At 33.8% G+C, this 26,578-nt stretch overlaps 1 protein-coding gene across 1 annotated transcript in view; it reads left to right on the top strand.

Moving 5' to 3' along the window:
* Nucleotides 1–26,578, top strand: part of ZCWPW2 (zinc finger CW-type and PWWP domain containing 2) — a 166,201-nt gene that overhangs the window by 128,496 nt on the left and 11,127 nt on the right. The window contains exons 5-7 of the mRNA XM_030812240.1: nt 5,185–5,231; nt 24,911–24,966; nt 26,035–26,102. Of these exons, the coding sequence (XP_030668100.1) occupies nt 5,185–5,231; nt 24,911–24,966; nt 26,035–26,102 (171 nt within the window). The remainder of the gene's footprint in view (nt 1–5,184; nt 5,232–24,910; nt 24,967–26,034; nt 26,103–26,578) is intronic.

Here is a 26,578-nt window from a genome sequence, read left to right as displayed (position 1 = left end):
GTAATTTCAGAGTGTAGAATTCTAGGTGGCTGGGTTATTTTGTCAACACTTTATTTTGTTCAACTATTTTATTGATTGCATGGTTTTTGAGGAAAAGTTGGATGTAATTCTTATCTTTACTCTTCTATTGGTAAGATTTTTTTCTCTGACTTCTTTCAAGATTTTATTTTTAATCTTTTATTTTCTGCAGTTTGAATATGATATGTAGATTTTTGGCATTTATATTACTTAGTGTTTCCTGAGCTTCTGGATATATGGTTTGGCATCTGATATTAATTTGGGGGAAATTATCAGTTATTATTGTGTCAAATTTTTTTGTGTTCCTGTATCTCTTTTCTTTCTGGTATGCCTATTACGTGTATGTCACACTTTTCTAGTTGTCCCACAGTTCTTGGATATTCTGTTTTATTATTTTTTTCAGTCTTTTCTCTTTTTCAGTTTTTTAGTTTTGGTGGTTTTTATTGATATATCCTGAAGCTCAAAGATTGTTTTCTTAGCCATGTCGAGTCTACTGATGAGCGCATCAAACACATTCTTCATTTATGTTATAGTACTTTTGCTCTCAAGCATTTCTTGTGAATCTTACTTAGAATTTTCATTTCTTTGCTTACGTTACCTATGTTATTGCATATTGTCTACTTTTAACACTGTAGCTTTTAGCGTATTAGTCATAGTTGTTTTAAATTCATAAGCTGATAATCCCATCATCTCTGCCATATCTTGATCTGGTCCTGCTGCTTGTTCTGTCTCTTCAAATTTTCTTTTTTGCCTTTTAGTATGCTTATGAATTTTTATTGAAAGGTGGGCATGATGTTCTGGGTAAAACAACTGCCATCATGATAGTTTAGCAGTGCAGTGGTAAGACATGAGGGGGAGGGAAAGCATTCTATTTTCCTATGATAAAGTCTCAATCTTAGGCTGTAAACTTCATAAGGGCTTTCCTCCAACCCCCCTTTTTTTTTCTTCACCTACATAGGTGGTAAAGGATGGCTAGAAGGGGCTGGAGTTGAGTATTTTGTTTCTCCCAGGTCAGGCTGGGGTTAGGCTTTGAAAATCCCTCAATAGGTTAGGCTCTGGTAAAATAGTTTCTCCTCAAGGCAGGCCTTGCTAAGAAGTACAGAATGGTCTGATACATTATTTCAAAATGATTACTTTTCTCCTCCCCCTGATGGAAGCCAGGAGATATTTCCCTAATCTTCTCCGTGAGAACCTGGTAGAGCTCCTACAGGTAAAACTCAATAAAAGGGTGCCCCTCCCACCATGACTAGGTTGCCCTGGAGTTTTTGTCTCAGGCTTTTTCCCACAGAGCTTCTAGCAATTTGTCAATTAAAGTTCAGGTTTTCCTACCCCTATACTAGTTTCCACCCTACTCAGGTGGGTTGTGATTCTCTGTATTTACCTGCCTTTTTTTCCAAATTTGGGGACATCAGTTTGCCTTGTGACCTCACTTCTCCAAAGGATCTAAGAAGAGTTGTTCATTTTTCATTTTGCTCACCTTTGTACGTGTTGTTGGACTCTAGTGGGGACTTCTAATCTCCTTACATGCCAGACCAGAAACTGGACTGTCCTCTATGTTTTTATGAAAATGCTCTCAGCTATCGCATTTAAACAAACAAAAACTGACAATTTTTTGAGTCCATGAATACACAAGATTTAAAAAAATTATTTAAATAAGAGAAATCATTGAATTATGTTAATATTTGTATTTCTCGCTAATATGGTTGTAAGTAAAAATCAATAACATCTGTTCTGGGTCATGAGTCAAAACCACCTCTACTCATTTAGAACATTTTCATTTACTACCTGCAGCTCCTCTTTTGCACTTTAAAAATATGACTTGGATATAGCTCAAAGGAGGAGTGAAGGCCCTTTTCATTATCCACATCTACATTTCCTGTTAACTGCTTTTCACTCTTTATGATGAGAGTCCCTACATGCAGAGATTTCTGAAGGAAGGAAATTAAATCTTTCTCACAAGAGAAAATTTAGCTTTTAGAAAGTTGTTAATTTTTGCTAAAGTTGAACATAGACCTACTGTTATTATTAGTAAAGAAATTACTACTGATCATAATGTTTTAAGTATTACATAAGAATTTTCCTTTGGCATTTGAAAATCAACGTGGTCGTTGATACTCCCCAAGATACTCTACTTTTATTGGAAGATGGTTTTTATAGCTTTTGAACATAAAAAGCTCCTTGAACAACAGTTCACATATTTCTGTTCCCAATTTATTGCCATGTTAGAAAATTTACGTAAGAATGAGGTATATTTTGACAGGAAACATAGCAAACATCCATTTTGGTTAACTCTCTCTATACCATCCAGATACATAGACTCCAATTTTAGTTTTTGAGTTTCATTTTGTTCAATTTTAACTATTTTTAATGATTGATATTTCATCATGACTTTTATTCTTATTAGAGGTTTTCAAAAGAACAAAGAGTAAATTTACTTTTTTTTAAAGATACAACAAAACTTATTCCATCTTGTAATTACCATGAGGTTCTACTGGGCCCTTTACACATGATTAATCCAAAATATACTATCAGAGTTTAGTGATCTTATTTTTTCCTATTTCTTGAAACATGTTGCTATTTTATTATTGCTCATCAATTATTTCCAACTATGTTAAAAAGATGAAAATAATTATTTAGATAGAAGAATGGTGGAGTCACCTAAAAAGAGGATACAATAGTGAAATATATAATCACTAAAGTGTTTTTCCTAGTATTCCAAAGATCAAGATCTCTCTCTGTCTTTCTTTCTCTTTCACACACGCGTGCACACACACACACACACCCCATGTCTGTTAGCTAAAATGGAAGTGAATATTTATTGATTATCTGTTATCTTCACACATTGTTTTAGGAGTTTTAATTAAGTAGATTATGTTATTTAAATCTCATAATATACTAGTGAGGTAATCATTTTTACTCCTGGACCTAATTAAATAAAAGAGCTTTTGTACAACAGGAAACTATCAACAGAGTAAATAGCCTACAGAATGGGAGAAAATATTCGCAAACTCTGCATCTGAAAAAGGTCTGATGTCCAGCATTTATAATAAGCAAAAAAATAACCCCATTAAAAAGTGGGAAAAGGACATGAACAGACACTTTTCAAAAGAAGACATATATGTGGCAAATGAGCATATGAAAAAATGCTCAACACCACTGGCCATTAGAGAAATGCAAGTCAAAACCATAATGAGATACTATCTCACACCAGTCAGAATGGTTATTAATAAAAAGTCAAAAAATAACAAATACTGGCGAGGTTGCAGAGAAAAGGGAATGCTATATACTACTTGTGGTAATGTAATTTAGTTCAGTGACTGTGCAAAGCAGTTTGGCAATTTTTCAAACAACTTAAAACAGAACCGTCATTTGACCCAGCAATCCCATTTCTGGGATATATACCCAAAGAAATATAAATCATTCTACCATGAAGATACATGAACACATATGTTCACTGCAGCAGTATTTTCAATAGCAAAGACATGGAATTAACTTAGATGCCCATCAATTGTAGACTGGATAAAGAAAATATGGTACATATTCACTATGGAATACTATGCAGTCATGTAAAAGAACAAGATAATGTCCTTTCAGCAACATGGTTGGGACTGGAGGCCATTATCCTAAGCAAGATAATCTAGGAACAGACAAGTGCTGCATGTTGTCACTTATAAGTGAGAACTAAACATTGAGTACACATGGTCACAAAGAAGGAAACAATAGACACTGGGGCCTACGTGAGGGTGGAGGGTGGAAAGAGGGTGAGGATTGAAAAACTACCTAATGGGTACTATGCTATATAGCAAACCTGTACATATACCCCTGAAACTAAAAGTTTAAGAAAAATAATTATTACCCCTGGTTTATCAATAAAGAGAGTCTAAGAGCATATACATTGTTTTATATCTTACACTGTCTAATATAGTAGCTGATACCAAGTAAATGATCAGTTTATTTTAATTAATAAATTACATTAATTTTTTTAAGGTAAAATGTATATTTCAGATTCATATGAGATTTTGGATGAAATACATATACATTTTTAATTATAAGTAATATTGAACACTTACTGCATATAAAATGTGGTCGCTGCTTTTGAGGAATATTCTAGTTTCACAGAATACTTAGACATGTTCATAACTAACCATAATACAAGGAAGAAAATTTCATGGCTTTATATGACTATGATTTTGCAAAAGAGGTGGAGTTTTATCCTAATCAGAGGAATATCTGTAGTAGCACATAACCTTATGCATTCATCAGTGGAGAGAACGGGTGTTCCAGAAAGAGGGATCATCTTAAATATGCAGCTGGATATAGGAAAGAGGATAGTTTACATGTAACCACCCGGTTGTAGGCATGAATATAGTAACCTGTTCCTCTGAGTTTCTATATTTTATGACAACAGTTGTAACCAATAGATACATATACACACATATATACATTAGCACATCTCAAAATAATACCCTGGGATAGTTTTTTATGAACTATTTGGTTACTAATTATTCTGTTTTTAGGAGTGGTATAATGAGAAAATGTACTAGTAGTTTCCATTCTTGCTGAATCATTCTCTGAGGCACTGTTGGCAGCTCAGTGGTCCCAAATGGAGACGGCAGATATTCTGGAAAAATTAGAGGCTTGTGATCAGATGGTTCTGGCCAAGCTGCATGACCTCAGGCAGGGTACATTATTTACCTCAGCTGTGAAGTGAGGAGGGACTGCGTACTTTACAAGGTTATAATGAGAATTAAATAAGATATCTATATAAAGTCCTTGTCCCATGTCCAGCATATAGTAGATAGATATGAAAATGGAGGCAGCTGGGATTCAGTTCTAGATCCTATATACTCCGGAGCACACAAGCTCCCCAGAACCTAGAAATAAGATATACTAGACACCAACTTGAGGACATCCAACTAACCAACTTTAAGAGAGGAGATTTGCCAAATAAGTATAAAAATGTTCATATTATTACTTTTGGATTGCATTGCTCTACTAAACAATGGGCAGCTCAGTTTATTAGCATATTAATTAAAGGGACAACTGGAACAAAATACTGTTATAATAGTAATGAGAAAGTAGAAAATTCTAATTGTGTAACTCAGTATTTATTTGAACAGGAACATAGGCACTTTTTTGAAGCAGCCATGTTTCATTGTCTTACAGATAAATCCAAAACACATGACAAAGTTGCTGCACTGGCCAAGAAAAGGGTAAGATTGTGTTTTATTATATAAAATATACAAACTTCAAATTTCATTTAACAGTATTCTTTAAAGAAAATTAAATTATTTAGAAACAAACAATGACATACAATCCATTTTTTTCTTCTAAATGTTACTTCAGTATATGTTTCCTTTCTTAGGTTAATACTAGGAAATTAATATTTATGGTTACTTATATTAATGTTATCAGACTGTCAGAAATTAGAACAATAGAGAACTATAAGTAAACAAGTAAATGACTGTTTTTACTTAAATTATATTTCATATACATACTCATATACTAAAATATTTTTATATACTATATTACTCTAATGTGTGTACACAATCTTATAGAAAATTTAAGTAGAATTTACAGCTCAACATGGTGTCTACCTTAAACTTAAGCAGAGAACAATATCAGCCATCTTAATGAATTTTCTGAACCTGGAATTTTTTAAATGAAAATTGTCAACAGCATTTTTAAAGAATTATTAAAATTTAATACATTATTTTGAATATTGTATTCAGAGAGTTGTTTACTTACTGTCAAAAACTTGGCTGAGATAGGATGAACCTTGACATTCTCCTCAAGAGATGATGTTCTTACCACTAAACAAAGAGAAAGAGTTGGTGCCTAAAACAAATACTTGTGGACATATACTAGTGCCACAATAAAAGGAATTATGATAGAATGAAAAGACTATGGTGAGATTTCCCATGTTGAGTGGTGAGGCAGAGCAGATCAAGGGAAGGTCAAGTGTAACCTTGAGCAACAGAAAAGGATGTTGGGCATGTATCTATAGATGATTAGGCAAAGGATGGGCATCATGTTTGTATTCTTTGTACATTTTATGAGTCCTTCTAAAATCAGGTTTTGTTTTATCTTTTTGCCTTTTGGCTTATAAATATAGGAATTTTGGCTTTTCACTGGCTGAGTAATGTTCAGCTCCTTTGCAGAGAGGAATTCAGTATCATAGAAAACAAGGTTGCCCTTTATAAAAGAAAGGATATAGGTCTTGTGTGTTCATCTGGAGATTTAGACAAGAATATGTGAAGTAGTGCAGTATTGTTAATGTGGATAGGTTTATTTCAATCTTTGCTAAATGATATTTAGAATCAAAGACTATAAAGATAATAACTAGTGTTTCTATATATTGCTTTTATTTGTACCAGTTGTTCTTAACAAAGGCAATACTATTCTCAGGCTCAGTGCCATGGGCCAGATCTGACCTTTAAACTATTTGTTGGTCTGCAATGAGAAATGTACAGAAAGTGAGAGTAATCATTTATGAACTTGCATGGTAATTTGATAGAATATTTTTTGTCTGTTGAATCTAATAGTATAAAATGGAGCTCGTATTTTTTAATATGTCTTTGTTTTTTATTTAATTTTTTCTCTAGTAACTCATTTTTATTTTATTTAATAAAAGTATAGATCTCGGATAGACTGGGGAGAAAACTGATCCTTTACCACAGATAGTTTGAGAGATACTGTCTTAGGGGACATTTTAGAAATTTTTGGAGATGCTGTGGGTTATAGTAATTTTGGAGAATACAAGGTGTTTTACTAGGCAAGGATTAGAGACACTAGATATCCTGAGATGCATGGAACAGGGCTGTGTAAAACAAGTGTCCAACATTTGGAATGATTTTGGATGTTCTGCTGGACTCAACAAACTACAAATATAATTTATATTGAGTTAATACAAAATAATACTGAAACATAGCATGTTAGGCTAAAAGCCAAGGAATGAGAAGGCTTGTTATAGAGAGGCAAACTGACATAGAATAGACAAATTAAATGGTTCTTGAAATTATTGACTATTTTACTGAACACTTTGTAACATTTTCAACTATATATTTAGCCATAAAAGGTAAAAGTGTAGTTACTGAGAAACCATGGAAGGAATTTACAGATATGTAACAGGAAATTTGAGACGGCTTTTGTCTTAAAACTAAATATTACTTACTAAATTAATAGAGATACATGAAATGCATTGATTTCACTGAATTTTTAAGAATAAACATTTAGAAATATTTTTAGTGTTGCTAGCAAGATTATAAAACATTTCCACAAGCATTGTTTTTCACTTCAGACCCTGAGGGGAAAACAAGGCAGACATTATTATCATTATCTTATAAAGAAGGTCATTTGTGGTTAGAGAAGTTAAGGAACTTACTCTAGCCACATGGAACTTTTAGATATTTTTATTTAATATTAGTTAGTTTTTCTTAGTTCCTATTAAAATATTGACAAGGTAGCCTCATTACGATTTGAATGTTAATTTCACCTAGTAAGGTAGCTTTTATTTTTCTTTACAGTTTGGTTTTATGGATATTGAACACAATCTTTTTAAAGATAGCACTGTTTTATATAAAATACTATAGATGTATAAAAGAAAGCTGTTGGTATGAAAGCAAAAGATAATGGCAAAATATGGTAGGTAATTACTAAGTGCCAGGCACTACATACATGTTATTTCATTTTATTCCAACAACAATTATGGGGCATGTTCAATACTATCTCTGGTTCACAAGTGAATAAAACAGGCATAGGGATGTTGACCACTGCCAAAAACACAATGCAAAGATGGATGATAAAAAGTAAGTAATTGCTTCTAGAGCCCCTCATCCTGGGTTGAAAATCTTAGTAGTTTGTATTTTGTTTATTTATATAAATACATAAGTACTTACATATATTATATAATACATTATTTATGTAATACATAGTTTTTATATACATTATATAATACATTATTTATATAATACATAAGTATTTATAGAAATAAACAAAATACAAACTGTTAAGATTTTCAACCCAGGGTGAGGGGCTCTAGAATCAATTATTTACTTTTTTATCATCCATTTTGCATTGTGTTTTTGGCCATGGTCAGTATCCCTATGCCTGTTTTCTTCACTTGTGAACCAGAGATAATACTTATATATTTATATAAACAAATGTGTATATACGTATAAATGTTTTGTGATTGTTTTATTTTTTATGATGAGATCTTATTATATATGTTACTCTATAGATTTAAATACTTAGATTAACAAATATAGACCTGTTTTTAACATTCTGCATAGCGTACCACAGTAGACGTATCAAAGTTTTATTAACCAGTCATATACTGATGAATATGTAGATGTTTTCAAATTCCTGGTGTGGTTTGGTGCTTCTATAAGAAATGATTTAGTAAACATCCTTGGATATATATCCTTAAATGCTGGTACTATTATTTCTATAGGATAGATTCCCAAAGAGTAATTGATGGATCAAAGCTACTCACAGTGTTTCCCTGCTTCCCTTGAATCAGGAGTGGACCTTGAGGAATAAGTTGTTAAAGTTGTGCGTTGGCCTGTGCTGAGTTGTAGCATCAGTTGTTGCCACCTCTTTGAACCAAGATATAAGGGTGTTGCCATCTTCAATACTATTCCTAAGTGCCTATTTTGATTGGCATTCCTGTGGTCAAGTATGAGACTTCTATCTACAAGCTTCTGCCCTTCACTTAGCTCCCCTTTTTAGCTCTTCAGTCATGTGTGATAGAGGTGTGTAGTACACATGCACCTGCCTGATCACCTCTGCCCCACTGGCAGCAGTCTGAATGAAAGAGACTCTGAGTAAGTCACACTAATCTCTCTGAGTTCCACTTGATAAAAAGGAGTAGGTCTAGATTCTGTAAGTCCCTTCCCACTCTAATATCCCGTGAACTATAAGATATTTACAACAGCTCATTAAGTATCTGTAGAATATCAAAATACTTGTGCAGGCCAGAATTAATGGATATAATAAATATCTGAGTCAAGTGGGCCTAAGATAAATAATAAAATAAGGACTGAAAAACAATAATGTACCCAGCTGATGGTGTTACCTGTAATAGATTTTGAAAGATGTTTGAATAGATATGTACGTGTATGTGTATATATTTATATACGTGTGTGTGTGTGTGTATTCAGGAAACAGTATACTGTGGTGGAAGAATACAAACTTATAATTGAGACAACTCTGTCTGCAAGAGCTAGTTCTTCTACTTAGTTGTTGTGTCACCTTAGGAAAGTTAACCTAAACATCTTTTAGCCTCATTTAATCAATCTCTCTAAATTGGCAACAATAATAATTACCCAGTATGATTTTTATAAATGTTAATATACAAAGCAATTATAATAACTCATAGTTACTATATTATAATAGGTGGTTAATAAATGCTAGTACTTTTCTTCCAAATTTCTCCTTAGAAGGACATAGGAAGTAAGGATTTAAGAAAATTTTAAATTCTCGGACTTATAATAGTATCATAGTTCTATTAGACAGTTAGGATTAGCTGTGCCTTTTTAAAAATTATACTTTAAGTTCTATGATACATGTGCAGAACGTGCAGGTTTGTTACGTAAGTATACACGTGCCATGGTGGTTTGCTGCACCCATCAACCCGTCATCTACATTAGGTATTTCTCCTAATGCTATCCCTCCCCTAGCCAGCTGCCCCCCAACAGGCCTCGGTGTGTGATGTTCCCCTCCCTGTGTCCATGTGTTCATTGTTCAACTCCCATTTATGAGTGAGAACATGTGGTGTTTGGTTTTCTGTTCCTGTGTTAGTTTGCTGAGAATGATGGTTTCCAGCTTCATCCATGTCCCTGCAAATGACATGAACTCATCCTTTTTTATGGCTGTATAGTATTCCATGGTGTATATGTCCCACATTTTCTTTATCCATTCTATCATTGATGGGCATTTGGATTGGTTCCAAGTCTTTGCTATTGTGAACAGTGCTGCAATAAACATACGTGTGCATGTGTCTTTATAGTAGCATGATTTATTATCCTTTGGGTATATACCCAGTAATGGGATTGCTGGGTCAAATGTTATTTCTGTTTCTAAATCCTTGAGGAATCCCCACACTGTCTTCTACAGTGGTTGAACTAATTTATACTCCCACCAACAGTGTAAAAGCATTCCTATTTCTCCACATCCTCTCCAGCACCTGTTGTTTCCTGACTTTTTAATGATCACCATTCTAACTGGTGTGAGATGGTATCTCACTGTGGTTTTGATTTGCATTTCTGTAATGACCAGTGATGATGAGCTTTTTTTCATGTGTTTGTTGGCTGCATAAATGTCTTCTTTTGAGAAGTGTCTGTTCATATCCTTCGACCACTTTTTGATGTGGTTGTTTGTTTTTATCTTGTAAATTTGTTTATGTTCCTTGTAGATTCTAGATATTAGCCCTTTGTCAGATTGATGGATTGCAAGAAATTTCTCCCATTCTGTAGGTTGCCTGTTCACTCTGATGATAGTTTCTTTTGCTGTGCAGAAGCTCTTTAGTTTAATTAGATCCCATTTGTCAATTTTGGCTTTTGTTGCCGTTGCTTTTGGTGTTTTAGTCATGAAGTCTTTGCCCATGTCTATTTCCTAAATGGTATTGCCTGGGTTTTCTTCTGAAAATTTCCTAATTATACCTTTACCCATTTTTTCTTAGGCTTATATTTTTTTCTGATTGATTTGTAGGCATAGACACTCTTATTAGTTATTAATAATTTGTCAATATGTTACAAACACTTTCTGATTTTCCTTTTAAATGTTTTGTAGTTCTTTTTCTGTATTTATATAGTAAAATTGTCTCTTTTGGGGCTTTCAGTGTTTTTTTGACATGATTTAAAAGACTGCTCTTTTATTAATATAAAATATATTTCACAATTCACTTAACCTTTCTTCTATTGTTATTGGTAACACTGATGAAAATCTTCATCAGTATAGCTTCCTCTCCTACCCTATTTGTGGAATTGTTTTTTTAAGGACAATTCCCAGTAGAAGGATTATGTTGAAGTGCTTTCACCATCAGTGCTTGCAAATGCCATAATTGTCACTGACAGGTATTGGTATAATAAAGAAGTTGTTGCCAGTTTACATCATAATTTGTTGTTTCTATGACACGAAGTAAAAAAAAATCTATGTACTAATTTAGGGAAAAATTTCATGTTTATAACACTACATGCGTCCATGTAGAAACATAGTTTGGTTCTCTATTCGTTTTTATTTAGTTTTTTCAATAGAGAATTTTACATATTCCTAATTAACTCTATCCCAGATATTGTTACTAACTGGAAACGGATCTATTTTTTAATTTTTTGTTTACATACAGAAATTATGTGTATCTTTTTCCCTAACACTTATTAATGCCAATAATTTAACTTACTATTTGAACAGCAAAATTAAGGACCACTTTCTTGATTTATACATTTCAATATGAGGAATTTCAGCTATTATGTTTTTTGATAAAAAGTATTTCTCTCCAAAGTTATTACAAAAAATTTTCATAAAAAGCAAAAAATTTTCATTAGCCCAATTAACAGGATAAGTTGCTTATATTTTATGACTAGATGTCTGGATATTTGTGTTAATTGCTAAGCTTGCTATTAATATGGAATTGATGTACTGCAACTCACTTAATTTATTTGGATTTATATGCATCCTTCCCAGAAGATAAATATATTATAGCAGATTCCTACTGCTGGGTTCTAGCCCTAGGCAGAGAGAAATCTCAGAAAAGAATAACAAGGAGCAGAACCCCTTGGGAAGAGTCACAGTCAGGCTTCAAAACTCATTTAATTTCCTTTTGTATTCTACTTTGTGGGCATCACTCACCTTTCCATAGGCCAGTGTCCCCCAGACTTGAATCATTCAGGTATTCCATCACCATTTTGCCATTTTCAGTACTATTACTATAGTTTTCTTTTAGTTTTCAGAGAAGAAATTTTCAACTAATTGAGTTGAAAGATCTAATTGGCTTTTATTAGAGATTCATGAATCTGGCAGCATCTTATCTATGAAACAGAAGGGTGCTCTGCTGGGATTAGCAGAATGATCAGCTTTTGTAAGGCAGCTCCAGTAGGAAGAAGGAAACAGCATTGTGCAAAAAACCAGATTGGTTAGCATCAGGTTACTTCAAGTTACTCTCCTTTTGTGGCTTAAAGCAGAAGAGACTTTCTTATTATGCCAGCTCAGATTGACTGGGACCCTTATTATTCGTTGCTGTGAAATCTCCTGGTTTTTGGAAAACTGACTCATGTCTCAGTTCAGTTTGATTACATGACACCTAGTGCGAGTGACTCCATTCTAGTTTGGTCTGGATTATTGGAGCCTAGTGCAAGGGCACAGTCCACAATGACGACCTCCTGTAAATTTTATTTAGCCACCTTGACTGAACATTTTCGTAATTTAATTTTTTATTGGAGTAAAATTTAAACACAGTGAAATGCACAGATCTTAAGTGTACAGTTTGATAAATTTTTCTTAAATATATATACTCATAAAACTACCATCCCCAATCAAAATAAAGAATTTTCCTTACCCAGAAAGTTTCCTAATGTAAATTTTTATCCATTTTATCCATTTATTACTTTAAATCATCAGTGTAAATCTTAACATACAAAGTTCATTTTTCTTTTTTTGAGACAAGGCAGTTGCCCAGGCTGGCATATACTGGCATGAACACAGATCACTGAAGCCTTCACCTCCTGGGCTCAAGTGATCCTTCTGCCTCAGCCTCCCAAGTAGCTGGGACCACAAGTGTGCACCACCATGCCTGGCTAATTTTTGTATTTTTTTTGTAGAGACAAGGTACTCCTGGGCTCAAATAAGCCTCCCACCACGGCCTCCCGTAGTGCTGGGATTACAGGCATGAGCCGCCCACATCCCACCAGAAAGTTCTTTTCATACTAATTTCATTTGCCCTATGCTCAAAATCTGTAGAGGGAAACTGCCTCCTTACAAGGCAGTATTAAAACGCCCTTCCAGAGGGTGATTTTAACAAGATACTCTTTAGTGACTTCATAACTAACCCTGCTTATTAAATTGCAAGATTTACCTCTTTTATCTTGAATTAAAGTCTATAGGAGTTCTATAGGATAACAATTAGTAGTAAAATATTACAATTAGAGAAAATAGATAAATCTCTGATTCCAAATCCTTTTATACACCATTTATGAAGGCAAGCAAAGATCCCTTGCTTCAGAATACCAATTTTCTGGTGCAGATTATTGTATTTGCTCCTTAAATTAAAAAAGAAAAAGTCTATGTTGAGACTTATATATTTGCTTAACCCTTTTTTGTATTTGATTTTCGCTTCATGGATCTGTCTTCAGCCAAACTGCCTACTTGTGGTTTTCACAAAATGGCCAGTGGGAGTGGGAGAAGCTGAGGAGGAGTACAGGGTAAATACGTGTCAAGGGTGAGTATAGCAGAGTTGAAAACTCCTTTGTTTTTCTCCCCTGGAGAGAAAACAATAGTATGTCATAGTGCGAGGACCGCACTATTCCCCAAGTTCATAGGGCAAGTAGTGTAAGAAATGTTGGCTAGCAACTAGCTATAAGGGGAAGTTTTTCCATTCACAGGGCTGCTGGGCTGCTTATTGTTGCTAGGGTTGCAGCTGTAAGGGGGTATTCTAAGAAAGTAGAATTGGAGAGGGGTATAGTGATGCCTTCCTAAACCAGTGTTTTTTTTCCCAGTGCAGTGAGTGGTTTGTCTGAGAAAATTCAGTTTAATTATGCAAATCTGGTTTTCGGTAAACAAAAATTGAGGTTTATCTATCAGTGATTTTCTCTAGTCATTTAAAACTTGTTTTCATCCTTATTACTAAAAAGCAAACACAAAAGTATCCTTTTTGAATGTCACTGTTTATAATGACTGGTTTTGTATTAATTTTTCTCTATACATAATGCCCATTTAAAAATTCAGTTGAGATTAATTTACTTGGAATTTGAATTTGATGATACTTAAAATCTGGTGCTGCAGATTCTAAAAATTTGAAACTTTTCAGCCATAAGTCTCCCTGTTTTCTGTTCTATATTTTAACTTTGAGCCAGAAAGCAAGAAATATGATTCCACAAAATGTGGCTGCCCTTTTTTTAAGAAACAAAATCTTCCTCAGGCACCAGTTATCAAATGGTGAACAGCTGCCAGATGTTGTCCTTTGTTATTTGGACCTAAGGTTGTGGTATGCAGTTTTCTTCCATGCATTTTGCTGATTATATTTATTGAAAATGTAATCCTTTCTCTCTGATTCAGAGACAAATAAGTCCTGTTTCCAACTTCAGACTCCACACAAAATGAATCTGAGTTTTCTCTGAAGTCTGGAATATTTCTTGCTCACCATCATCATCTTCACTCCATTCCATTAAAACCAAAACCAGTATTACCAATCAATAGGTTATTGATATAATATAGAATAGGAATTTGAATAATGGGTTTGTATTTTATAGATTGTAGCAATTACACTAGTTATATTAAGTGATTTTTCTATGCCTAATAGTTACACTACTATTCTACTTGCAAAGGGGAGAGATATCACTGGAAAAAATACAATGTCAGTGAAAAGAAAATTGGCTTATAGCAGAATTCAAGCCTACAGTTTCAAATTTATAAGCATTTGGCTTTTGTCCACAAGTCTTTCAACTTTTCATTTGTGTTAAATGACACAGACCTATTTTCTTTCTTTAAAAACCTATAAATTACTACTTCTAAAATTATTTAAAATTATAATGATTTTGAGATGCTATTTGTCTTTTTGTTTATGTAGTTAATACCTTTACTTTGCCAAGGAGGGTGGCTCATGCCCATAATCCTTGGACTTTGGAAAGCTGAGGCAGGTGGATCGCTTGAGCCCGGGAGTTCAACACAAGCCTGGGTAACATGGTGAAACTTTTTCTGTACTAAAAATACAAAAATTATGTCAGGTGTGGTGGCATGCATCTGTGGTCCCAGCTACTCAAGAGGCTGAGGTGGGAGGATCCCCTGAGCCTGGGAAGTTCAGGCTACAGTGAGCCACTGCACTCCAGCCTGGGTGAACAGAGTGAGACCCTATCTCAAATAATGATAATAATAATAATAATTCTTTCACTTTGTTCCAGAAATAATTTGCTGTATCATGAAATATTTATATTAGAGATACATCTTAAACTTATACTCTACTACACTAGACAACATTTTTTAAATAATTTTTTAAATGTTTTAGTTGTGCTATTGTGGAGAGTCTGTCTATTCCTGTGTATGAGAGAGATCTTCTTATGCATTATACTGAAGGTAAATGCTTAAAGCATTTGACAATGATCCATGGGTTGAATAATCAGGCTGGTTATCCTTACTATTCTAGCTGATATAGAGAAAAATTATAAAACAAATAATGAAACATTTGACATTCATTCTTTTGTCCAGAAAAATAGCATAATATGGATACTATATCCACTGAATATTCTCTGCATCAGCTTTTTAGAATTTAATTGAAACACATAAATTCTAGAAAGTCTTCCCTAAAAACAGTATGTTCTCCCAACATTCCCCTTGCTAAGATATCTGTTGTTTTTAGGAAAAAACTACCCAAGTAGGAATTGTTTCAACTGATTTGGATTTTCAAAAAGTCTACAATTAGAGGTCAAATAATCTAATTTACTGACTTTATTCAATCAGCTAAGCAACTGTGTCACAAATTCTGCTTTCCATGGGGTTCGTCCTTCCCTGGACACCCTGTCTGGATTAGTCCTTAGTATTCTTAAACTCCTTATAATTATAAGTGAAATCTGTTCTATTACAAAAAGAAATACCTGGATTTTCATGGTCTATCTCTGGTATGTATAGTCAAAGACCACTAAAAAATAAATTAAATGTAAGGCTTTAAAAATTATCAGTGAAGCACCAAATCATAGAGCTCCTTGAAGTTTCCTGGTACTCCTATCCTCAGCCAGGATTGTAAGTGTTAATCAAAGGCCTTTTATGCCTTTTGTTTAAGGTGGGTTGGTGATCAGCTGCTATTTTTAGGGAAAGTGCTCTCTTGTGTTTCAGCTCACTGCTTGAATACACACTCCAGTGTTCTCTTTGATAAGCCCCTCAAAGCAGAGAAATCCACAGTGCTTTATTGTAAACTTACACATGGCTGAAGAAGAGAGTGCAGGGAACAGAAAGATATTTATAAGTCATATTGCCAGGGACTGGTCTCTGATATTGTTCAAATCTCATAGGAATGCAGAACTCTATTAAAGGTTGACTAGACTGGAGCATGTAGCAACTGATGATTGACATTTATATAAGAAACACTAGATTTGTGTTCTTTCTATTGAAATAGTGTCTAAAATAGGGCCGGCAAATGATCATTTTAATCCTCCCGTCCTTTTCAAAGGAAAGTTGAAAGCAATCATCATCTAGGCCCAAAGATTTAACTATATTATCCCTACTCTCTGGATACTCAGATTAAGTAATAACCATCATTTGCAGTGCTACATGTAACTAGTTTTCATCCTTATTCTAAGCAGATTTTTCAAAGGGAAATGAGGATATTGGCTTTTTCTTTTATATAACTTTTAACAAGGAGTTTGTGTACATTATTCAAAGCACACAGATTCACTTTTAGAAATTCTGTCAAAGCAGGCAGCTCTTTAGTGATTATTGACTGACAATTACTCTCAAAAGAAGATTACAAAACGTATTTATGTCTTCCTGAGCATAAAATACTGAATCAAAATTTCACACCCTCAGATTTAACAGAACTAACAGACTCATTCTTTTTGTTTAAGAATTAAAAAAGAAAACTTCATTTAGCTGAATAGTGACTTAAGGAAATGGGCAATGTCAAGTCAGTTTATGCAGATTATATAAATCTAATGTAAACACAGTTCTATGGATTTTCTGTTGTTTGCAATTAAAGGCAATTCTGTCATTTGCCATTCCAGTCAGCAATCCTAATTATCATTAAATATATATAATATATATTTAATAAATATGTATATATAGTCTTTCCATATAACTACGTTGTTTTTTACACTCAACAAGGAAAGCATTAATACTTATTTGGTTTATTTAAAATCAGTGACAGTGTTATATTTGTGTGGATAGGTGGAAAGCATTAAATTAGTGCCTCAAAAATTTAATTTGCTTGAGAGTCATCTAAGGTGCTTATTTAAACACAGATTCCTGGGCCCACTCCCAGAGTATCTGATTCAGTAGGCCTAGGGTGGGCATAAAAATTTGCATTTCTACCAAGCTAATTCTGGCCGTTACTCTGAATAGTACTAGGTTAGACAACATAGGAGAATCAGCTATGCAACAGTAGAGAGAGAGGTGGAAGGGATGGGATAGGTAAATGTTACAGTATCTACCTGTAGTGGGTTGAATAGTGGCCCCAAAAAGATATATCCATCTGGAAACTTAGAATGTGACCTTCTTAGAATGTGTTTGGAATAATGGTCTCTGCAGATGTAATCAAGGTAAGGATAGTAAGATGAGGTAATCTTGGAGATGGGCCCTAATTTTAATGTGTCACCAGATACAGACTTCTATCCTATATTACTGTAAGATAATACATTTCTTTTGTTTTTTCATTTGTGATAATTTGTTACAGCAGTCCTAGGAAACTAGTGTACTACCCAAGCTCCTACCATACCAGAATGCTAAGTTCCCTCAGTCATATGCTATAAACGAAAAGGGTAGAATCTGGACACTGGTCCAGAGGTAAACAATGATTGAACAACTAATTGGCAAGCAGAGTTGGATATTTTCTGATATGTTATTTAATCTTCCCCCAAATACTTTGAGGTAGATATTTTTTGGTATCATTTAACAAAAGAAGACCTTGAAATGCCAAATAGTCATTTAGGCCATAAATATTTATTGTTTACACCAGACTCTTGCTGGCTATTGGAGTGGTCAAGTGACTTACCAAAAGTGACATAGCCAGTAAGTGCCAGAATAAGCACTTAACTCTAGATCCTGTTATACCAAATTCTGTGCTCTTCTCCATCACATTTTATCAAAGGCTCATACTAGGAAGGGACAGAGCATTTTGGCAAATACTGACTTGTTCATTTCAGTCATTGTGGAATATTTAACGAAGTAGACAAAGAATTAATTTTTTTCAACAGGAATCTCTGTGATTTATGGTAACTGTTTAATGGTATTTCCATTAGTACCAATAAAGTACTTTTCACTTGTTATCTTTTAATCTTATTTCCTCTTGTAGTAAACCTTTTTACTTTATATTCAAACATGCAGATAATTTAAGATGATACTTAATAACAAGATAGAAATAATAGCTCTGCATTGTCTTTGGAGATGGAGGTCAGTGATTTAGACAACATTTCAATATTCTTTTTTTTTTTTTTGAGATGGGGTCTCCCTTTGTCGAGTACAGTGGTGCAATCTTGGCTTCTATGAATTTATTACAGATTTTAGTTAGCTACCTTTTGGGTTTTGATTTCATGTGATTGCATTTTTGTCAGTGAATGTGGTCCATAAAATTGAGATTACTTTAATATTTTTGAGACTTCCTCTGTGACCCAGTAGGTGGTCAAATTTATAAATGTTTCAGGCTTGGAAACAATATGTATTCTTTAATTATTCAATGCTAGGTTTAATATATGTTCATTATATTAGGCTTATTATTTTTGTGGTTGAATTATCCTATTCACTATATTTTTTCTGCTTTATTATTTTTTGAGAGGTAAATTGTGTAAGAAATTTTAAGAGAGGTAAAAAAAAAACCCTGGAGATTCAGCACTTTCTACTTGTAATTCTGTGTTTTCACTTTGTACATTTTAAAGCTACATGTCTTAGTTCATTTAGTGTTGCTACAAAGGAATACTGGGTAATTAATAAAGTAAAGATTTATTTGGCTCAGAGTTCTACAGGCTGTACAAGAAGAATGGTGCTGGTATCTGCTCAGCTTCTGGTGAGGGGCCCAGGATGCTTCCACTCATGATAAAAGGCAAAGGGGAGTCAGCAGGGCTCTTTTTAACAATCAACTGTAGTGAGAATTAATAGACTGAGAACTCACCCACAAAGGAGGGCATTGATCCATTTATGAAGGATTTACCCCTATAACCCAAACACCTCCCATTAGGCCCCACCTCCAACACTGGGGCTCAAATTTCAACATAAGGTTTGGAGGGAACAAACATCAAAATTATTGCACTAATATTTTAGATAATAGGTCAAGACAATTATATTTTCTGAGTGAATTTTTTTAGCATTTAGTAATAACCCTTTTTATCTCTGATTATGCTTTTTGACTTAATGTCTGCTTTTTTCTAACATGAATATAGCTACATTAGGTTTCTTTTGTTAATAATTATGAATATATTATATTCCAGCTCCTCACTTTCAACCTTTTTGTTTGGTTTTGTTTTCTGTTTTTTTGAGACAGAGTTGGACTCCATCACCCAGGCTGTAGTGCAGTGATGCAATTTTGGCTCACTGTAACCTACACCTCCTGGGTTCAAGCAATTCTCATGCTTCAGCCTCCTGAGTAGCTTCAGTATTACTGTTGTATACCATCACACCAGCTAATTTTCGTACTTTTAATAGAGACGGGGTTTCACCATGTTGGCCAGGCTTGTCTTGAACTCCTGACCTCAAGTGATCTGCCCACCTTGGCCTCCCAAAGTGTTGGGATTATAGGCGTGAGCCACTGCCCCTGTCCCTTTCAACCTTTCCATGTCATTCCATTTTTTAAATTACAGATTTATTGAGATTTAATTTGTATATCATACAGTTCATTTTTTTAAATGTACAATTCAGTTTTTTCAAAGCTTTGCAACCAACATCACTAGCTAATTTTAGAAGAGTTTTTCATCACCCTGAAAGGAAATTTTATACCCATTAGCCATCACTGCCCATTTCCCACCTTGCCCTTTTCTGTGGTAACCATGGAATCTATTTTCTGCTTCTATAGATTTGCCTTTTTTAGACATTTTAGATCATATAATACTTTTATATCTGGCTGTTCACTTTTCATCTGTATTGTAGCATGTGTCAGTACTTCATCATTTTTAATGGCTGAATAATATTTCGTTATATGGATATATCACACTTTATCCATTGGTGGACATTTGGGTTGTTTCTACTCTTTGGCTATTATAAATAATGCCATTATGAACAATCATGTACTGGTTCTTGTATGGGCATATGCTTCTATTTTTCTTGGGTATATACCTAGGATTGGAATTATTATGTCATAGGGTAACTCTAAATTTGTGGTTTTGAGGAACTACTAAACTATATTCCAAAGTAGCTGTAGCATTTTATATTCCCACCAGCAATAAATAAAAATTTCCATTTCTTCACATCCCTGTGAACACTTGTCATTGTCTATTTTTAAAAAAAAATTAGCTATCCTAGTGGGTTGAAGTTGTATGTCATTGTGGTCTTGATTTTAATTTCTCTAATGACTAATGATATTAAGCATCTTTTTGTGTGCTTATTGGCTGTTTATACATCTTCTTTGGAGAAATGTCCATTCAAACTCATTGCACATATTTTAATTGACTTATTGTATTTTTATTGTTGTGAGTTCTTTACATATTCTAGATACAATTTCTCATCAAATATATGATTTGAAAATATTTTTTTCTCATTATGTAGATTTTTTCACTTTCGTGATTGTGTCCTTTAAAATCACAGAAGTTTTAAAATGTTGATGACATCCAATTTATTCTTTTGTTGTTTGTGTTTCTGGTGTCATAGCTAAGAAACCATTAACTAATCCAAGATTATAAAGATTTGCCCCTGTAAGTTTTATCTCTAACATTTACATTTTTGGTCCATTTTAACTTTTATGTATGATGTGAGGTACAGGTTGAACTTCATTTTGCAGGTGGATATCCAGTTGTCTGAGTACTATTTGTTGAAAAGACTATTCTTTTCTTACTGAATTGTCATGGCACCCTTGCTAAAAATCAGTTGACCATATACATGAGAGTTTTTTTCTGGACTCCCAATTCTATTATACTGATTTATTCTTCTGTTCTTATTCCAATACCATACTATCTTGATTACTGTAGCTTTATCATAACTTTTGAAATCAGGAGATGTGACCACCTTCTTTTAGCCACACCCTTTGCAATTGCTCCTTCTAAAGAAGAGTATATTGCCCCACTGCATGCCTTTGGCTGAACTTTGTTACTTACTTTGGCCCATGGAATAATGTAGGAGTGACAGTGCGATAATTCCAATGTAGTCCTTAAGAGGCTTCTGTATTTTTGCTTTTCTTTTGACTTTTGTAAATCCTCTTTGTTCTTTACTCCATTACCAATTTGTCTTTTTTTAGGTCAGTGTTTATTTAGATTTACATAATGTTGAGCACTTAATTTACTTATCTTCACTTCTTTTTGATTTTTCTAGATTAATCTTCTTCCTCCAAAGTACATTCTGTAGTAGCTCTTTCAGCAAAGTTCTGTCTTTTTAGCTCTACACTAACCCAAGTTTACCCAGTGGTCTTAGGAAAATGCAAGTCATGTAGGGCAGAGCTACCTACCTTAGCCAACCCTAGACCTACAGGAGAGCATTCCTAGCTGTTTCACTGTGCATCAGAGATGCCCCACCAAACCAAGAGGAACCTCAACCAACCTGAAGACACAAGAAAAGAAGCCACCAGTTTCTGTAAGGAAAGTCTAGGATCTTCCATGAGAAGACGATGATGTACAAATTTCTTAACTGTATTAGTCATTTACAAACACTGTGTATGTCCATTGAGGATTAGCAGGGATTGAAACAATTAGAACAGAATCTCTATTCCATGGTCACTAAGGGAACCAGATTGAGTCTCTACCACCTGGTAGCTACATTATGGAACTTGTAGCCTTTTCAGCTTTCAAGATGAGAGTCAAGGCTAAGAATCTACCCCAGATGTCAAGAAAGACCCTGAGCATAATCAATGCTGAAGTGAAAAGGATCAACACTGGAGAGAAAAGAGGGGAAGAGGTAAACATATGACAATCTGGAAGATGAATTGAATTTCATGGCAGTAAGGGAACTCAGGAAGTCATTCAACTATCTGGATGTGAACCAACTAGGAGCAAGTGTCTATTCTTCATATGGGTCATATTGTTGGATCCTACCTCATGGGAACTAATAGCTTAAAGTGGGTTTCAAACAAGATTATGAAACTTGAAAATATAGCAAATGCATGTACATAATGTAAACAAGATTTTAAATGGAAAGTACTTAATTTGAAAAACTTTTTCAAAAATGTTTTAAAAAATGTTAGCAGCAAATTCTAATAATAAATGTGCTGAATAGACAGGCATTATCTGTCTATCCAAATGTTAAATCTATGAATTTTTCTATCCATTGAAGTACATATTTTTAGACATAATAGAAATGAATTTTCTTTAAAAAAATACAAATTATATTTCTCTTCTTTTGGTGATTATCCTTAAATATGAACATGCTTAATGGGTTTAACAATGTAAACCTAATCACCATCACTCTTCTTCTGAATAATTCAAGGTTCTTAAGATGCTTTCACCTTTGTCTAACCCCTTTTCCTCTTCCATTCAGTTGTCTACTTTTGTAAATCCTCTTTGTTCTTTACTCCATTACCAATTTGTCTTTTTTTAGGTCAGTGTTTATTTAGATTTACATAATGTTGAGGGCTTAATTTACTTATCTTCACTTCTTTTTGATTTTTCTAGGTTAATCTTCTTCCTCCAAAGTACATTCTGTAGTAGCTCTTTCAGCAAACTTCTATCTTTTTAGTTCTCACTGTTGAAAAGTATTATTTTAAAAATTGTAATTTTTTTCATAATCATGGAAATTAACAATCACAAAAAGCAGATAAAATAGTATTAAACCTTTTTATACTCCTCAGTATCAACAAACACACACGTATGGCTAACTTCTTGAATTATAGTTTTATTGGATATTGTTTAATTGAAGATATATTCCTGGATATTGTTTTGATATGGTGTCTATTACAGCCTAATTGTCTTACCTTTATAGCTTGGCACCATGGGCTTTTACAAATTGACATGGAAAATTCTTTTTTTTTGTTTGTTTTTTGAGACAGACTCTTGCTCTGTTACCCAGGCTAGAGTGTAGTGGTGAAATCTCAACTCACTGCAGCCTCCGCCTTCAGGGTTCAAGTGATTCTTGTGCCTCAGCCTCCTGAGTAGCTGGGATTACAGGTGTGCACCACCATGCATGGCTGATTTTTTTATTTTTTATTTTTAGTAGAGACAGCATTTTGCCATGTTGAGCAGGCTAGTCTCAAACTCCTCACCTCTAATAATCAACCTGCCTTGGCCTCCCAAAGTGCTGGGATTACAGGTGTGAACCACCATGCCTGGCCTAATTCTGGAATATTCTTAGTCATTATCACTTCAAATATTTTATCTTCCATTTTGTTTCTATATTATTCTTATGCAACTCCTTTCAGAAATATTCTTGACCTTATCACTCTATTCTCCATGATTCTTAGCTACTTTTCCAAAAAGTATTTTTGTCTCTCACTGCTATAGATTTGGCGATCTCATCAAATCTACCTTCCAGCATAGTTATTCTTTCTTCAGTGTATCTAATCAGCTCTTTAATTCATCCATTAAATTTTAAATTCAATGACTTGACTCTTTTTTTTAATTCTAGAAATGCTATTTGTCTCTCCTTAAAAATTCTTTCATGGCTCATAGATATCATAGAAACCTGAAGTTGTTCATTATAGTTTCGAATCCATTTTAACCCTTTAATAACTTAAATACTTATTTTTAATTTAGGTTTATTGCTGTAATACAAACATACAAAATGAAAATCATAAATGTAGATAAAATTAGATGAATTTTTATAAAATGAGCATTCCCTTCTAACCAGCACCAGATCAAGAAGCAAAACATTTCCAGAACTCCAGAAGTGTTCTCATGCCCTCTTCTAGTCACACTTCCTACCTCCAAGGTAACTGCTATCCTGACTTGTAGTGCCACAGTTTAGCTTTGCCTGTTTTTAGTTTTATGTCAACTGAACTATACAGTGCAAATATAATTATTTTATGGGTTTTTTCTTCTCCAGATGATCTATATGCTCTTAATACTTGTGAATTACAAAGGCCCTGTATACATTTTTACATTAATTTCTTGGCTCTTTTCCTTACTTTTGTCTTGGTGATTTTAGAAGTCCTGGCTAAGTGTCCGTGTTAATTATTCAATTGTGAAATCTCAGGAGACATGAAATTGTATTTCTCACTTTAATGGTGTAGACCTAGTGTTTTCATTCTTTTAGGATTATTGCTTTTTGCCATCTAATTCCCCATGTCAGACTGCATACTACCTTATTGCTTTTGTGTCCCGGTGAGTGAAGTTTTTCCTATTTTCTTGTTATGGACAGAAAAAATCCTTGAAGTCCCTAGGCTTTGTGGAACATTATTAGCACAGCTCTCTAACCAGTGTCACCCTCAAAACATGTCACTTATCTTTGCCTAGACATGAAAAGCCCAGCTCAAACTCCTTTGGCCCCTTATCCTGGTACAAATTTCTTTTGGGCCCTCACTATGTCAGTTTCCAACTATATATTAATAGCTTTGCATTTCATGTGCTTCTGACATTTGATTTTTTTTCTTTATCTAAAGGTTATATATGTGTGTACAACTTTAATGTGTTTTTATTACTATTTTTATGTGTTTGTGAAGTTATGTAAGGGGTAGTGGATAATATGGGAGGTAGGCATCCAAATCAAATCAGTTTAGCACTCCTCAAAGATGAGCAGATCCATGCAATTGCAGCAACTATGCAGTGGTTGACTAGACGTAACGATGTTGTTTAGGGTTATCGGCCGGGGTGTTTCTTCTGACCAAATTACTTGAACTGCATGGGACCCATTATTTTACTGAGCTGATTTAGTCCTATATGAACTAACTCATATTTTTGTTTTTGCATTATAGAAGCAGATTTCTAAAACTAATATTGAAAAGAAGCCCAAATTTAGAGAAAGGAAAAGGTATGCTTTTTGAAATTAAATAGTATTATGATAAAATTGAAATATATATTGGATTTAGTTATTGCATGACCTTTCTCACAATCCTTGACTCTGTTTCACTTGGAAAATACTGTGTTTACAGTTTTCTAAAAGAATTAATAGAATTATAAATAGTAGTCCTAGAAGTAAGGAAAAAGCTTTATATTTGTGAAATATTTTGAAACAGAACTTTTAAAGATTAATATCTTATGAGCAATCAGAAGAGAATCAGGTTTTTAGCTTAAAAATAGGTAAACCAGAAACAGGTTTTCATAGTGAACTAATAAGCCACAGATGACAAGTTTTAGTGTTTATAGTTGAACCAGTCATTTTTTAAAGAATGGTAATCAGTGCTGTGTTAGGAGGGGTCCTACTCAAAAACAAGGACTGACACCAATAGGTAGACCTTCTTTGTACTTTTTCAGAAGATGAATAATTAAATTTTAAAAATGGACTTTCACCGCCTTATTTCATTCCACTTCACAGTAACCCTATCAAATTGTTAGGAAGTATATTATAATCTCCATTTTAAAAAATGAAGAATCCCTGGCTTGGAGAAGTTAGTGACTTTCTCAAGATCTTATGGTTAGAGAAAGTACATTTGAGCACATTTTTTTCTGACTCTGTGTCAGCAACATGGAATTGTGGAAACAATATGGATTTTGCAGTCTGCAGAGCTTAGTTCTACTGTGTTCCACCATTTACCTAAGTTGTCAAATTTCTCATTTTTCTCTGATATCTCAAATTCTCAGTTTCTTTATATAATGACAGTAACAATTAGTAGGTGTTTTGGAGGAGAATTATGAAAAAGCCAGTGTAAGGTGCTTGGTAAATTGTTAATGCTTTGCACCTAGTGAGAGCTCAAATCAATATTAGTCTTCTTTGTTTTTCACTGCAACAAACTTTGTTACTACATAAAACAACCAAGAGAATTACCTTTAGAAAATATATGCATTTATAATCTACAGTTACCAATGAATAGACATAAATGGTCATTTAAATACACTTGATTGATCTTTTAAAACTAAATCTGTCAAATTCTTCTTCTAGGAAAGCAATTTTAAAATGCTCTTTTGAAAATGTTTGTTCTGATGATGCCTTATCAAAGGAGAACATGGGTATGTGAAAGCCTGTCCTGCTTTTAGTTCTTTAACCTATATATAATTCCACAGAATGTAGTTGTAGTCCTTTGAAGGAAAAAAAAAGATCTCTTGTGTGTGTGTGTGTGTGTGTGTATACATATATACCTGTGTGTACATATGTATACATTTTTACACATATATACATGTGTGTATATATACACATATATATGAGAAATATTAATGAATCATTTTTGTCATTGATTTACATACCAGGGCTTTTAAATTTTCTTTAGGTTTCTATTTCCTTGAATTAAATTTTCTCTGTCTTAGTCATGTATTTAATTTTTTAAAATAACACACCAGGCCAGGCATGGTGGCTCACGCCTGTAATCCTAGCACTTTGGGAGGCCGAAGTGGGCAGATGACTTGAGGTCAGGAGTTCAAGACCAGCCTGGTCAACATGGTGAAACCAGTCTCAACTAAAAATACAAAAATGAGCTGGCCGTGGTGGC

Source organism: Nomascus leucogenys, chromosome 4 (assembly GCF_006542625.1).
Source record: "Nomascus leucogenys isolate Asia chromosome 4, Asia_NLE_v1, whole genome shotgun sequence".
NCBI classification, from domain to species: Eukaryota; Metazoa; Chordata; class Mammalia; order Primates; family Hylobatidae; genus Nomascus; species Nomascus leucogenys.
The sequence above is the reverse complement of the archived record's forward strand: the minus strand, read 5'-3'. Positions and strand labels throughout refer to the sequence as shown.